General features: G+C 35.1%; 5 protein-coding genes across 5 annotated transcripts in view; 4 read left to right on the forward strand and 1 right to left on the reverse strand.

The window, feature by feature from the left end:
• Nucleotides 1-230, forward strand: part of Cbr-sru-33 — a gene marked incomplete at both ends in the record, with an annotated part of 3,295 nt that extends 3,065 nt beyond the window's left edge. Inside the window, one exon of the mRNA XM_045238037.1 lies at nucleotides 99-230. Coding sequence (XP_045096766.1) covers nucleotides 99-230 — 132 coding nt within the window. The remainder of the gene's footprint in view (nucleotides 1-98) is intronic.
• Nucleotides 231-1,513: 1,283 nt separating this feature from the next.
• Cbr-sru-29 lies at nucleotides 1,514-3,210 on the forward strand (the record flags this gene model as incomplete). Its single annotated transcript, XM_045238038.1, has 5 exons — nucleotides 1,514-1,762; nucleotides 1,811-2,020; nucleotides 2,076-2,444; nucleotides 2,561-2,753; nucleotides 3,188-3,210. 5 exons carry the CDS (start codon nucleotides 1,514-1,516, stop codon nucleotides 3,208-3,210), a joined length of 1,044 nt encoding a protein of 347 aa, XP_045096767.1.
• Nucleotides 3,211-4,623: 1,413 nt separating this feature from the next.
• Nucleotides 4,624-6,296, forward strand: Cbr-sru-30 (the record flags this gene model as incomplete). Its single annotated transcript, XM_002637589.1, has 4 exons — nucleotides 4,624-4,860; nucleotides 5,405-5,614; nucleotides 5,663-6,031; nucleotides 6,084-6,296. The coding sequence occupies 4 exons, from the start codon at nucleotides 4,624-4,626 to the stop codon at nucleotides 6,294-6,296; spliced, it is 1,029 nt and encodes a 342-aa protein (XP_002637635.1).
• Nucleotides 6,297-8,142: 1,846 nt separating this feature from the next.
• On the forward strand, nucleotides 8,143-9,293 carry CBG19381 (the record flags this gene model as incomplete). Its single annotated transcript, XM_002637590.2, has 4 exons — nucleotides 8,143-8,376; nucleotides 8,423-8,632; nucleotides 8,681-9,049; nucleotides 9,096-9,293. The coding sequence occupies 4 exons, from the start codon at nucleotides 8,143-8,145 to the stop codon at nucleotides 9,291-9,293; spliced, it is 1,011 nt and encodes a 336-aa protein (XP_002637636.2).
• A 161-nt stretch (nucleotides 9,294-9,454) lies between these two features.
• Cbr-str-193 lies at nucleotides 9,455-10,847 on the reverse strand (the record flags this gene model as incomplete). The annotated part of the gene is made up of 6 exons (XM_045238039.1): nucleotides 9,455-9,865; nucleotides 9,913-10,054; nucleotides 10,104-10,238; nucleotides 10,283-10,361; nucleotides 10,405-10,483; nucleotides 10,650-10,847. The coding sequence occupies 6 exons, from the start codon at nucleotides 10,845-10,847 to the stop codon at nucleotides 9,455-9,457; spliced, it is 1,044 nt and encodes a 347-aa protein (XP_045096768.1).
• Nucleotides 10,848-12,189: the final 1,342 nt, after the last annotated feature.

Consider the following 12,189-nt stretch of genomic DNA (forward strand, 5'->3'; position numbering starts at 1 on the left):
CATATGAAGCGGCCCGCGACATGTATGCTAAAAACGTCAGAATATGTTTCAGCAATTCCTCAAACTACGTGATTCAGCAAATGCCAGTTCATTTTCAGCTGCTCTCCGGAAGCTATGTATTTGGACTTGCAATTTTCCTTCCATTTTTAGATTCGGGTTTGCTGTGTTCTCTTGTTGTCTTACATTTTCAAATCTCTATCGTCATCTTCAATTTTAAAAAGAGCAAGTGAACGAGCGAACCTAAGGCTGTCATTATCTCTTCTCCACAGCCAACGCATTTTGATTTTCCAAATGCGGCTACTCTTTGTTTTTAGAATAAAGTATTAAATCTAAGTAGTATTTTTTTGTTCCAAGGAATTATACAAATCCGTTTTTCTTACTTGACACTAAATTGGATTTTCTTTGAATAATTTGAAATCCAAATTGATTTATGTTATTGTTTTGTTTAGTTCCAAATTATAATAAAACAAGACACTGTAACCAAAATGTGTTTTCCCTGGAAACTTAAATAATTGCTCTTATGGTCTTGAGAAAATAAGCAAAAACAAGTTAGTCGACAGTTTTTGATAAGCTTGCGATATCGTAGGGTTTCCAGTTGGTTTTCGATTCTTCTTCAGATTTTATAAAGATCGGATTGAAAGTTTTAACCTACAAAGTTATAACCTACAAAATTAAACCTTGGGTGACGAGTCTTTATTAGCACAAATGACCTTTGAAAAATTAATAGTTAGAATTGGATTGCCTACAAACAAAAACGAATTTTTCTTTGTCTAATCCACTTGGGAGTTAATAATTGAACCGACTTTTCGAATGATGGGTTCGTACCCTCGTGGAGTTTTTTCTCCTTTTCTTCTTTATTTTCTGGTTTTGCGAGTTTATGGAATCCTTCTGGTATATGCTTCAATTTTTTTTTGAATTCCCCAATTACTATAATGTGACTGATTTGAAGCATTGTTTCGGAGCCTATACGGACCATACCAGAAATATATCATCTTTTCGATGTACCATATGATTTTCAAACGACTGTCACTATTTTTTGAACGAATTTTCCCACTAAAAATGTATTTTTGGTAGGGAAACTCGAATTGAAACGGACGAGCGGAGTCTAAAATATTCAGCGGGGTCTAGACAGGCTATACTTGACCTATCCTGAAATTTTCCTAAAAATCTGGGTTTACAAGGTGTTGACATTTTTTTGTCACTCACAATAATCTAGGGAATCCGAATTACGATGTACTTGAGTCCTTTCTCATGTTGTCTGGTATGGGCTTGATTTTTAAAATTAGAGCTTGCATTTTTCTGAAGCTTTACTCAATTTTTCACATTTTCTCCTTTTTTTCCGCAGTCCTTCCTATTAGTTGTCTTACGAATTTCTTTTTACTAACCAAAAATTTTGTCTGTCGTATGAACAACTTCGTTTGCTGTATCACTTAATTATCAGTGGTGCCCTTGGATAGGTGTATTGCTTCTGACTTCCCGCCCCTGTCTAATCTTTTCAAATTTATTCTTTCAGATGTCGAACTTGATCCCGTCTCAAATAATGCCAGCCAACGACTCGATTCACGACTTGGACGCCTACAAATCCTTCGTTCCAGTCTTCAATTTTACAACATTCCAAGCCTTCCTACCGTTCCTATACATTTGTCCAACAATTGTTGTAATGCTGACCATCCTAGTAAAATACAAAAAAGCAAAAGCAGCCCTCAATTCTGCTACAATGGACAATAACATTTTCGCTTGCATAATGTTTTATTTCACATTTGTGAGTTTCTCAATATCTGAAAATGTATGTAACTCCAGACAATTTCAGAATATGCTATTTTATTTTGGCGATTATTTTCATCTGAATCTCCCAACTGCTGGATTCGTCACATCGTGGTGTGCTGGAGTCCAACCAAATCGGGGGTTCACTTTCCTTCTGATGTATGCCTACTACAGTAACTTCGGAGTCATAATCTGTCCGTTTCTGGTCTGTCTCATGAGATTGACCATTATGATGTCACCCAGACAAAACGAAAGGGTAATTTTTTCATTGATTTATTTTTAGCCTAACAAGTTAATTCATGACTTTTCAGTACTGCAAATTGATCATGTATCGATTTGCCATCCCATTCCTTTTCCTTGTTCCACTTGCCTTGGTTGCAGTCAATATAACCACCACTGGTTACTGTAAACAGCTGAATCATCCATTCTCATTTGGATCCATAATTATTTACGAAGGAGAAGATTACGCCAGACTCAACACTATCATCCATTTCTCCTTCTCTAGCTTCATATTTTCTTCAAACACAACAATGACAGTATTCATGTTATATAAACTTCGAATGACCCAAACAAGTTCAACATCAGCACGAACCAAAGAACTGAAACGGAGGGCAGAGTTCTCACTTTTTCTGGCAGTTGTTTCAAGTGTTGCTCCTTTCATAACCAATTCAATTTGCTCGGTAAGTGAGACATACTACTGGGTCAAACTTTTGAACTCGGGTAGCCACTCTGATCAAGTTGCAGACTTCCTGTTGCACAACAAGCACATTAGACTATTACAAATATCAATTTCCAGATATCATTTCTTTTTGATCGTACGGCATGGGATTATGTTTTATTCGTTCGTCCAATTGGAAATGACTTTGAAACGACTATGATGCCATGGGTGCTTTTTCTGACTCATCCAATGTTCCGATCGAAAAAGAAGACCTCGCCAGTCAATAAGGCTTCGGTGTTTGTTACCAGTACCAATACAAGCAGTACTAGAAGTAAGATTTCAAACATACCGAAAAACCCGTAATAAAAGGGCCCCCACGCTGTCTAGTCACGCTGTCTAGTTTGAGATAATTTTTCTTGGCGCCTAAGCAAGGTATCAAAAATGATGTGTCAACGGATAACTTGCTTGTCATAATATCAGAAGTTGACTCATTTTTTACCACTTGCATAGGAGCCAAGAAAACTTAACTCAAACCCAGGACCCTTCTATTACAGGTTTTATGGTAAGTAAACATACTCAAAAAAAAAAATATTCAAAGTTTCATTTTTTCTCAATATTTTTTCTGATATAAAAAATCTCCGATAAACATTTTGAAAATAAATTCAGTCAATTCCAGCCCGGCTAGTCTTACTATTGGCTTACAACACAATTTCATGTTTTCTATGTAAAGTTTTTCTTTCAATCTAATTCTGACTTTTATTCCAGACGCTACCGCAGTGACAAGTTGATCTTTCGAAAGTGTGTGAAGGTGTCAACATCAGAAACGTGCGATTGCTCACCGATAACGAAAACGGAACCTAAATTTGTAGAACAGCCAGAATTTTGAACCTATTTGTTGGATATTTGTTAAACTGCCAATCTTTGTGTCAAAACTTAATATTTGTTCCTTTATTTTGATAAAATAAATGTATGTGTTTTTATGCAAGGCACCCAGTGGATCTCAGGATTTTTTCTCGGGAGTTTTTAAAATTGATCCCAATTCTTCTTCATATATCAACAATCTTTTCTTATAACCTTTTTAGTTCGAATTTCTCTAAACCGAAAAACTCAAACATATAATCATCGTAAGTTGTTTTCTATAGATCTAGCTCAGTTTTTCGAAATTTCACTTTTTCAGTTGTCGCATATTTTTTTTAGCTCGGAAATCGGTTTTTGAAAAATATCATAAACCCTGTAATAGAATGGCCCCTCACACTGTCAAATTTGAGCCTATTTATCTCGGCTCCTGTCAAACATATAAAAAGTTAAGAACTGATAAACAGTTTATCATGATCTCAGAAGTGTTTTGTCAGTTGATATCTTTTTGATATCTTGAATAGAAATCGAGAAAAATCGGCTCAAACTTGGCAGTGTAAGAGCCCCTCTATTACAGGTTTTAGGGTAGATGCAGGATCGATTCTAGTTTTTCTCATCAGAATCGCTTCATTCCAGAATCATCCCGTTTCTTTGACCTAACTCTGCCAAAGTTAATTGAATTTTCTTGAAACCTAAACGTCTACATAGTAACTTGCTCTGCTCGATCCCACAATATATTGCAAACTTGACTATGCGGAAATTAGAAACAAATTGAGTTACCACAAGCTTTTTTTTCAGACAAAGCTAGTGAGTAACTCTTTTTAAAGGCGCAATTTGATTTCTGAAAGTGCAATCAGAATGAATAATCATTGTCGATTGTGATAAGAATTGATCATCAAGGACGTGCCGTTTCTGACTTTCTCCCCAGGAGATTATCAATTCTTCAGACAGCTGTAGGCGATTAATTACGGTTTCAACCTTGTCATTTTCTCGAATTCCATCGTAATTGATGTCTAGAAAACTTGATTCTTATTTTTATTTAGTCAGATTTTGTTATTCAAAGATTCTTCTTGTTACAACTCCGTTATGCGGATCTCTGATGTATTTTTTTAGAAAGAGAACTTCAAATATGTATACATAGTTTGTTGTTATCTACCTATTTTCAGAATATTCTTTTTTTGATAAAAACAAAGTCTTTAGTAGATCAAGAAATCATGCTTAGAAAAACTTTTTCTATAGATTAAACATACTGATTTGCAATCTTGTCGACACCAAACTTCTCACATTTGTCAAAGTGTTTTGAACTTTACAACTTTTTTTTCAGTTCTGAAAAATTCAAAATCCAAATGAGCATGGCTTCGGTCCCTGCGAACGGATCGATACATGGAATTCCAGAATATATCAATTATTTTCCAGTTATCGATTATAGCGTTTTACAAGCATTCATTCCGATTTTATATATCAGTCCAACCGCAGTGATTATGGTGGTCATTTTGGTAAAACATCACTATGCGAAAATGATGATGAATACGGCTTATATGGATACAAATATATTCATTATGATCATGTTTTATTTCTTTTTTGTAAGTTTCTAATACAAACGATTTACTGGTTTTTTTCGTAAGGATCTTTAGTTAAGCGCCCTGCCTTTTTCATCCCTCTAATTGACAGGCACCATCAAGAAACTTCTAGGAAAACGATCTGTAAATAATACCACAAACTGTTCACTGATATCTTCATTGTGATGATGTGACAAAGATGCAGTAAACAGTTTTTTGATAAACCTTTTTTAAACCTGTAGTAAAAGGCGCCACTCCATCAAATGTGAGCTGATTTTTGTTGGCTCCTATGCAACATATCAGAAATATGTCAAATGATAAAATGCTTATGATATTATGATAAACGTTTTATCAGTTAACCACTTTTTGATATTTCTTACAGGAAGCCAGATAAATTGGCTCAAAGTAAGAAGTTAGAAGGTCCTTGTAATACAGGTTTTACGGTTTCTCTCACCGCTGAGATAACACAGATAACAGTTGAGATTTTTAGTTGATAGTCTGTTTGATCAGATAAGTCGAAAAATATAAGGTATTCCTACCGTAATCCTCCTAACCCTTCAATTTCCAGAATGCGACATTTTTCATCGGTGATTACATCCGTCTCAATCTCCCATCATCTGGCCTTGTGACTTCTCTTTGCGCCAAAACAGAACCTAATTGGTGGTACACCTTAATTATTATTTTCGCATATTCTGGAGACTATGGAACGATTTCTTGTCCATTTCTGACAAGCCTAATTAGATTAATAATGATTCTATCTCCCCATAACCATGTGAAGGTAAAACATCATTATTTATTTTTAATTTTCTCAAATTTCTAGTTTCAGTATTGTAAAATTTTAATGCGAAGATTCGTGTTCCCATTCATTATCGCAATCCCAATAACTTTGACCCTCCGAAACATCCCTGCAGTCGGTTACTGTAGGCAGATGGGTCCACCGTTTCATACAGGTGCAATAGTTATTTCTGAAGGCGAATTCTATACGAGAATCAATGTTATTATTCACATATCATTTTCTTATATCACTTTCATCAGTCATGTTCTTATGGGTGTTTTTATGTTTTTTAAAATTCGAAAAACGTCTTATAACAACACATCGAACCGAACCAGAGAATTAAGCAAAAAAGCAGAGCTGTCTCTCACTCTCACCATGGCTTCTTGTATTGTTCCATTTATCACCAATTCTATTGTCTCGGTGAGTGTTTCATTTTTCGAGAGATCAAAATTTCAAAATCCTTTAATTTCAGTTCACATTCCTCTTGGACCGTCCAAACTGGGGTTATGTATTGTTCCTTCGAGTTATTGGAAATGATTACGAAACTATAATGCTGCCATGGGTTCTCTTTTTCACTCATCCGTTGTTTCGAAGGAAAAAGGCTCCAAGAATTATTCAGAATCAGGGATCCAACATTCGGAACAGCAATAACAATACTCCAAGAAGTTCGTCGCAAATGTTTTGACACTAATTTTTTTCTTTTTAATTCTTTCCAGTCATCTAACTTCATTTGTTTCGAAACTACGGTTCATCTGATTTTAAAATATTTATGTTAATTTATGTGTATTTATTTAAAACACCAGACGGTTCACGCCCCTTCGGGGCTAAATCGTTTGGCTCCCGCTTACAATACCCGGAATCAATCGGAAAAGGTTTTGGCTCTTTTGAAATATAAGCTATGGAACTATGATGAAACAAAAACAACATCCGAAAGAAAACTTCTGAACCTTCCAATTCTCACCCTCATTTTTTCAAATTTCAAACTGATATTCTCATATTCTTCATTTCGGAAATGTAGTTTCGGAAATGGAAATGTAATTTGATGGTTCAATAATTCTGAAATTTCTTCAAATCGAAAAGTCTGAAGCCCGGAAATTCAGAACTTCAGAATTGTAAAAAAATTCGAATTTTGTAGTATCGAACTACGGAATTCGGAATTTCGATAACAAAATTCAAAGTTACGAAAATTCAGACATTCTAAAGTTTGCAGTAACAAGAATTGTAAAAAATCATAGAAACAGAGAAATTCGAATAATCAGAAATGCCTGAAATTCGAAATTAGAAATTTGGAAAGTCGGAAATCCAGAAACTTAGGGATTCATGAATTAGATTTTCTGAATTTGAATACTCTTAAAACCATATTTCTATAACTGTTAAATTCTGAAATTTCTGTTTTTCCAAAGTTTAAGGTTTGAGAATTTCTTCTAGCTCCAAAATTTTTTGCATTTTCAAAGTCAGAAATTCGGAAGTTCGAAAACACTCATATTTTTGAAATTCGAAGACCGGATTTTAGAAAAACCGAAATTTTTAAAATCCACATTGTTTAAATGCATAATCTCAACAATTTATATTTTGCCAAATTCGTAAATTCAGAGAAATTAAGGTTCAAATTCAAAGTCTAGAAAATTCAAAGAATCCTGAAAGCACGTTTTCTTCATCATTCTCATTTTCCAGCTATTCCAGTCCTTTTCCTTCAAACTTCAAAACCCATACTGATAAGTACTTTTCCAAACTTTTCTTCTTTTTCAAAGCTAACGTGGGTGAGAAAATAATGGGCGGTTATACGGAAATGACGTGAAAATTACTTCAATAATTTTCTAGATTTGTACTGGAAAAAAAGAAAAAAGTCTCCAGAAGACGTCAGAAACAAAATTTTGAAAATAGAATGGGTCGGACATCATCTCATAAAAATTTCCGATTCATCCATCTAAACTCCAGCTCAATCGGTTAACGTTGAGTATGTCAAAAGTCACGCGACACACATCCTCTCATACAAAATTTGGTGTTTGTTATTAGTAATGAATGATGATGATAATGATTTATATTTGTTCAAACTGTATATTTATGTGTCGATTAATCTGTAATCTCCACCTCTATCACATGGTATTAATGAAAAACTTTAAATTTCGGTTTTTAATATACTCATAATAAACATCAAAACTCAAGTCGTCGGGTGCTTTTATTTATCCGCTTTTGTCGGTTTCAATTTTCAGAGATATTTTGTTTCACAGTTTTTCTCTTAAAATTGTTCACCAAAGAACCATGCAGAACCTTGGATTTATTGGAGAATTCTCTTATGTTCAGACGTTCACATATCTGGAAATCAGAGCACACGCCAGAATTGTTTTCGGCGAGTCATGTGCTTTAAAAAATCAGGAAGAAAGAAAATCATAATCTAATATTGCAGGTGGTCGTGTCTGAAAGAAAAATGCTGTTATAAAAATACGTCCAGAAGTGTCTTTATAGGGAACACCTAACACCGGTGTGTTCCGTTTTTTGATATTCGAGAAACCGATAGCTACCAATATAAAATGAATAATATCCTCCCTTCAAATGGGTCTATCCATGGTATTCCTGCCTGTATTGACTACACTCCTGAAATGGATTTCTCTACACTTCAAGCATTCATCCCGTTAATTTATATTACACCAACTTTAGGAATTATGATCACTATACTGGTCATGTACCGAAATGCAAAAAAGAATGATAACGCAGCATCTATGGATAGCGATATTTTCACATTGATCATGCTCTATTTTCTGTTTGTGAGTTTTCATGAATTGCTTTGCATTGTTTCAAATTTAATTTCAGAACTCCATGTTTTTCATCGGAGATTACCTCCGGTTCAATCTCCCATCATCTGGACTGATCACATCTTTTTGTGCAAGTGTTCGTCCAAATAGATGGTTTGGTATTCTCATAATATACAGTTATGCGACAAATTATCTTACCATCGCCTGCCCATTATTAGTTTGTACGGTTCGATTGACTATAATGATATCGCCACGTAACTGCCGACATGTAAGATGTGATATTTTCAGGGATCTGATATCTAAAGTATTTTTTTAGTATTCTGATTTGGTCATGCGATGGTTTGTTATGCCATTTCTGTTATTAGCTCCAGCTGCTTTGATTTTTTTGAATTTCCACGTTTTTGGTTACTGTAGGCAACTGGGTCCACCATTCGAATTTGGGTCTATTATGATTTATGAAGGAGACGAATACTATCACACTAATACATTAATTCACTTCTCATTCTCTTGTTTCATGCTACTTTCTGGTTCTATTATATCTGTTTTAATGCTTTTACAACTTAGAATCACTGTACCAAGTAACACATCTGCTCGAACTAAAGAATTAAGAAGGAAAATAGAGTTATCTCTTTCACTGACAATGCTTTCGGGTATGGTTCCATTCATCACCAACTCAATTGTCTCAGTGAGTCAAAATGTTCTTGTACTGATCATAAACTAACTCGTTAAAGGCGACATTCCTATGGAGTCGTAGTAATTGGTTTGCTTCTCTGATCCTACATCCCATTGGAAATGACTTTGAAACTGTTATGATGCCTTGGGTTCTCTTTTTCACTCATCCATTATTCCGTAAAAAGAGGATGGTTCCAAAAATGAGCACAAGTTCTGTTGCATCAAAATCGACTAGTGGTCGCAAAGGTTTGTTTTAAGGTTTTTTCCATAAAGGTGGTCTGATTTTTTAGTTTCAACTGTTACTCGAGTGTTGTGAGAGACCCCCAACTTCTGCAGCAATGTTATAATTTCTGGAGTCGACTTTCTATTTTTATAGTATTAATTTTTATCGCATGAAAAAGAAAAAATTTGAACAAATTCATTTAATAGTAAACATGGCAATTGAATCGACTCTTGTGTTATTTGCAGTCACTTTTCCCTTGTCTCCCCAACATTTCAAACTTCTGATCATATCAATACAAGCTTTGCGATAACTAGCAATAATTAGAATTGATGGAAGTGGGTCAATTGCTGGGTATATGGCAACGGTTAGAGAGATGAACGGATATTTCAAATTTAGCTCAATATTGAGCATTGGGAAAACGAAAGCCATTCCAATAGGGACATACATTAGAATAAATGGGATGGCCGATTGGACTACTAGAGCATTGAATAGTTGTTTTTGAAGTGATTTCATAGCAACTGATTGCGAACTCATGAACTCCAGCTTCTTGCTAATCCATGTGTAACATCCGATTCCAAAGTATAAAACACTCATAACAGATATTCCCTGAAGAGTTGGAGATATAATTCTCTTCTTGTTAGATAACAACGTACCACAATGACCCACATCAGAGAAGTTCCAAAAAAGGAATCGAAATCGGGATGTACCTGACCATTTTCATCCACAGGCCAATAATATGAGCTGACGTATCCAACATCTTCAATTTTCAGGTGATAGTTGTCCATCATTTTATTCCTATAATGGTCTTTGTTTTCAATAACAGACATTACGTCAATCTGCCTACCGTAAATAATCAGTTCTCTGGGGAGTCTCTCCACAGTATACCCAACAAATGATACCCCAAACAATGCTGATGAAAAAAGGAAAAACATAGAGGAAGATTTGTTTGTAGCCCGATAGGTACTTATTGCGGAACTCACTGAAATGGAAATCTTGGAACATGAGGTAAAAAAAGGAACTCACAGCTCCACGGATCCGTATCGAAAAACGAAATGGCAAGCGATGATCGCAAGAGAAAATCCGAAACAGGCGCAGTAAACTACTAAATATTGAAACTTCAACTTTGATTTATATAAAAAAGGTACCGATGAGGAATAGTGTGATTTCATGACGATATCGAGACTTTTGGAAGACGATCCAAGCAGAGCCAAAAGTACGGACGGACTAAAATATCACCTGATCATAGTGTCAGACACTTTTGAAAAAAAAAAAACAAACCCAGTTATAAGATTTTTCGGATTATACCGCTACTGAAGCCGACCAAACTCCGACAAACTTATGACAAGGTTCCGAAAACCAAAATATCCTAGATGTTACTTTCAGAACTTACAGATCCAGCAATCAAGTTGACAAGGGCGTAAGCCAACTCGAAGCAAGTAGTGAACATCATCAACCATTTATATGATCCGAGTGCAACTGGAGACTTTATTAGAATCAGATACATCAAGAATAAGTTGTTCACGATTGAAATGATACCACAGATGTCCTGGGTCCATCCCTCGAGCTCATACCACTCTTCTGTCAACATTTCAAAAACGAGGAAACTGAAAAAAAGAAAAATTGTTAATTCTTATATATGAGGGGAAACGATTAAAGATTGTCATGAAAAACACTACGTACAATTCCTTATAGGGCTAACAGTAATTCTAGGAAGTTGTGGGGTCAGTAGACAACAGTTTGAAGCGATCACTGTATTCCACAGAGGAAACTTTTACCTAGAAATATGTAATTTATAGAAAACAGAAAGATAACAGTTCTTTGAAAATCGATTGAAGTGAAACATAAGGTCAATTCAAAAAAGAACACAGTCTTTCAAAATGCAGTACCGGTCAATAATATACACAAAAACGTATTTTTCAGTTTTCTTTCGGCCATTTCGACCTTTTTTAGGAGTCTGGGGTTCGACTGTCAAGCTTCCTATCACTTTGAAAATTTTAGAGGGTATAAAACAGGCCTAGAATAAAACCTTTGTATTTCCGGAATTTTTTTAAAAAATTCCTCGTTTTCAGATATTTGCCGTTTTTTGTGAGGCTTTCCTGTTCGATCCTTTTTTTGTACTGAAAACAGGAAAACAGACGTCTGTCAGAAATCGGAAAATAAATATTAAAAAAAATCGTCTGTCAGAAATCGGAAAACAAAAATAATAATTTTCAAAGAATTCTGTGAATGCAAGGTTTATAATCAATTTTTGTTTCACACCCTCCTGAAATTTCAAAATGATCGGAAACATGAAATCCATGCTTCCGAGTCCTGAAAATGTTCAAAATCGCCAAAAGTCAACTGAAAAAAGAGTTTTTGAATGTCTTATTGGCCGGTACTGTATCCCGTTACCATCAGCAGTAAATTCTTGGGAAGTGTGGTCTAGTTTTAAGCCAAAATTTACAGACCACGCCCTCCGGGGAGGGGAAGCGGGATAATTAGATATTTGACACAGGAAAAGATATAACCGGTAGAGAAAAGAAAAAAAAGAAATAAAAAATAGGGCGCAAATATATCAAAAACGGGTAATACTGGACGAAATTAAGGATTCAAACTCGGAAGGTAGGAGAAATCGGGTAACTTGGGAAGTGATGGCGTTCCACAGGGGAACAATTGAAGAAAAATAGTCAGAGGAGTAGGGCTGAACATTAATTAAGTTCATAGGGCGACGAGGGGAGGAGGAGTATTTGACATGTGCATTTAGGTTAGGAAAGTAGGCGGAGCCATTTAAAAATTTGTAGAGAAGAATTTTTGAGCTTTTAGCCTACGATGACGAATGGAGAACATATTGAGGATAGAGAGACGATCAGAATAGAAACTGTATTGGATATTACAACGCTGGAAAATACACTTAGAGAAAAATCTTAAGGGAGATTCTAGTTTTAGAGCAA

Source organism: Caenorhabditis briggsae (genome assembly GCF_000004555.2).
Source record: "Caenorhabditis briggsae complete genome, chrV, whole genome shotgun sequence".
NCBI lineage: Eukaryota > Metazoa > Nematoda > Chromadorea > Rhabditida > Rhabditidae > Caenorhabditis > Caenorhabditis briggsae.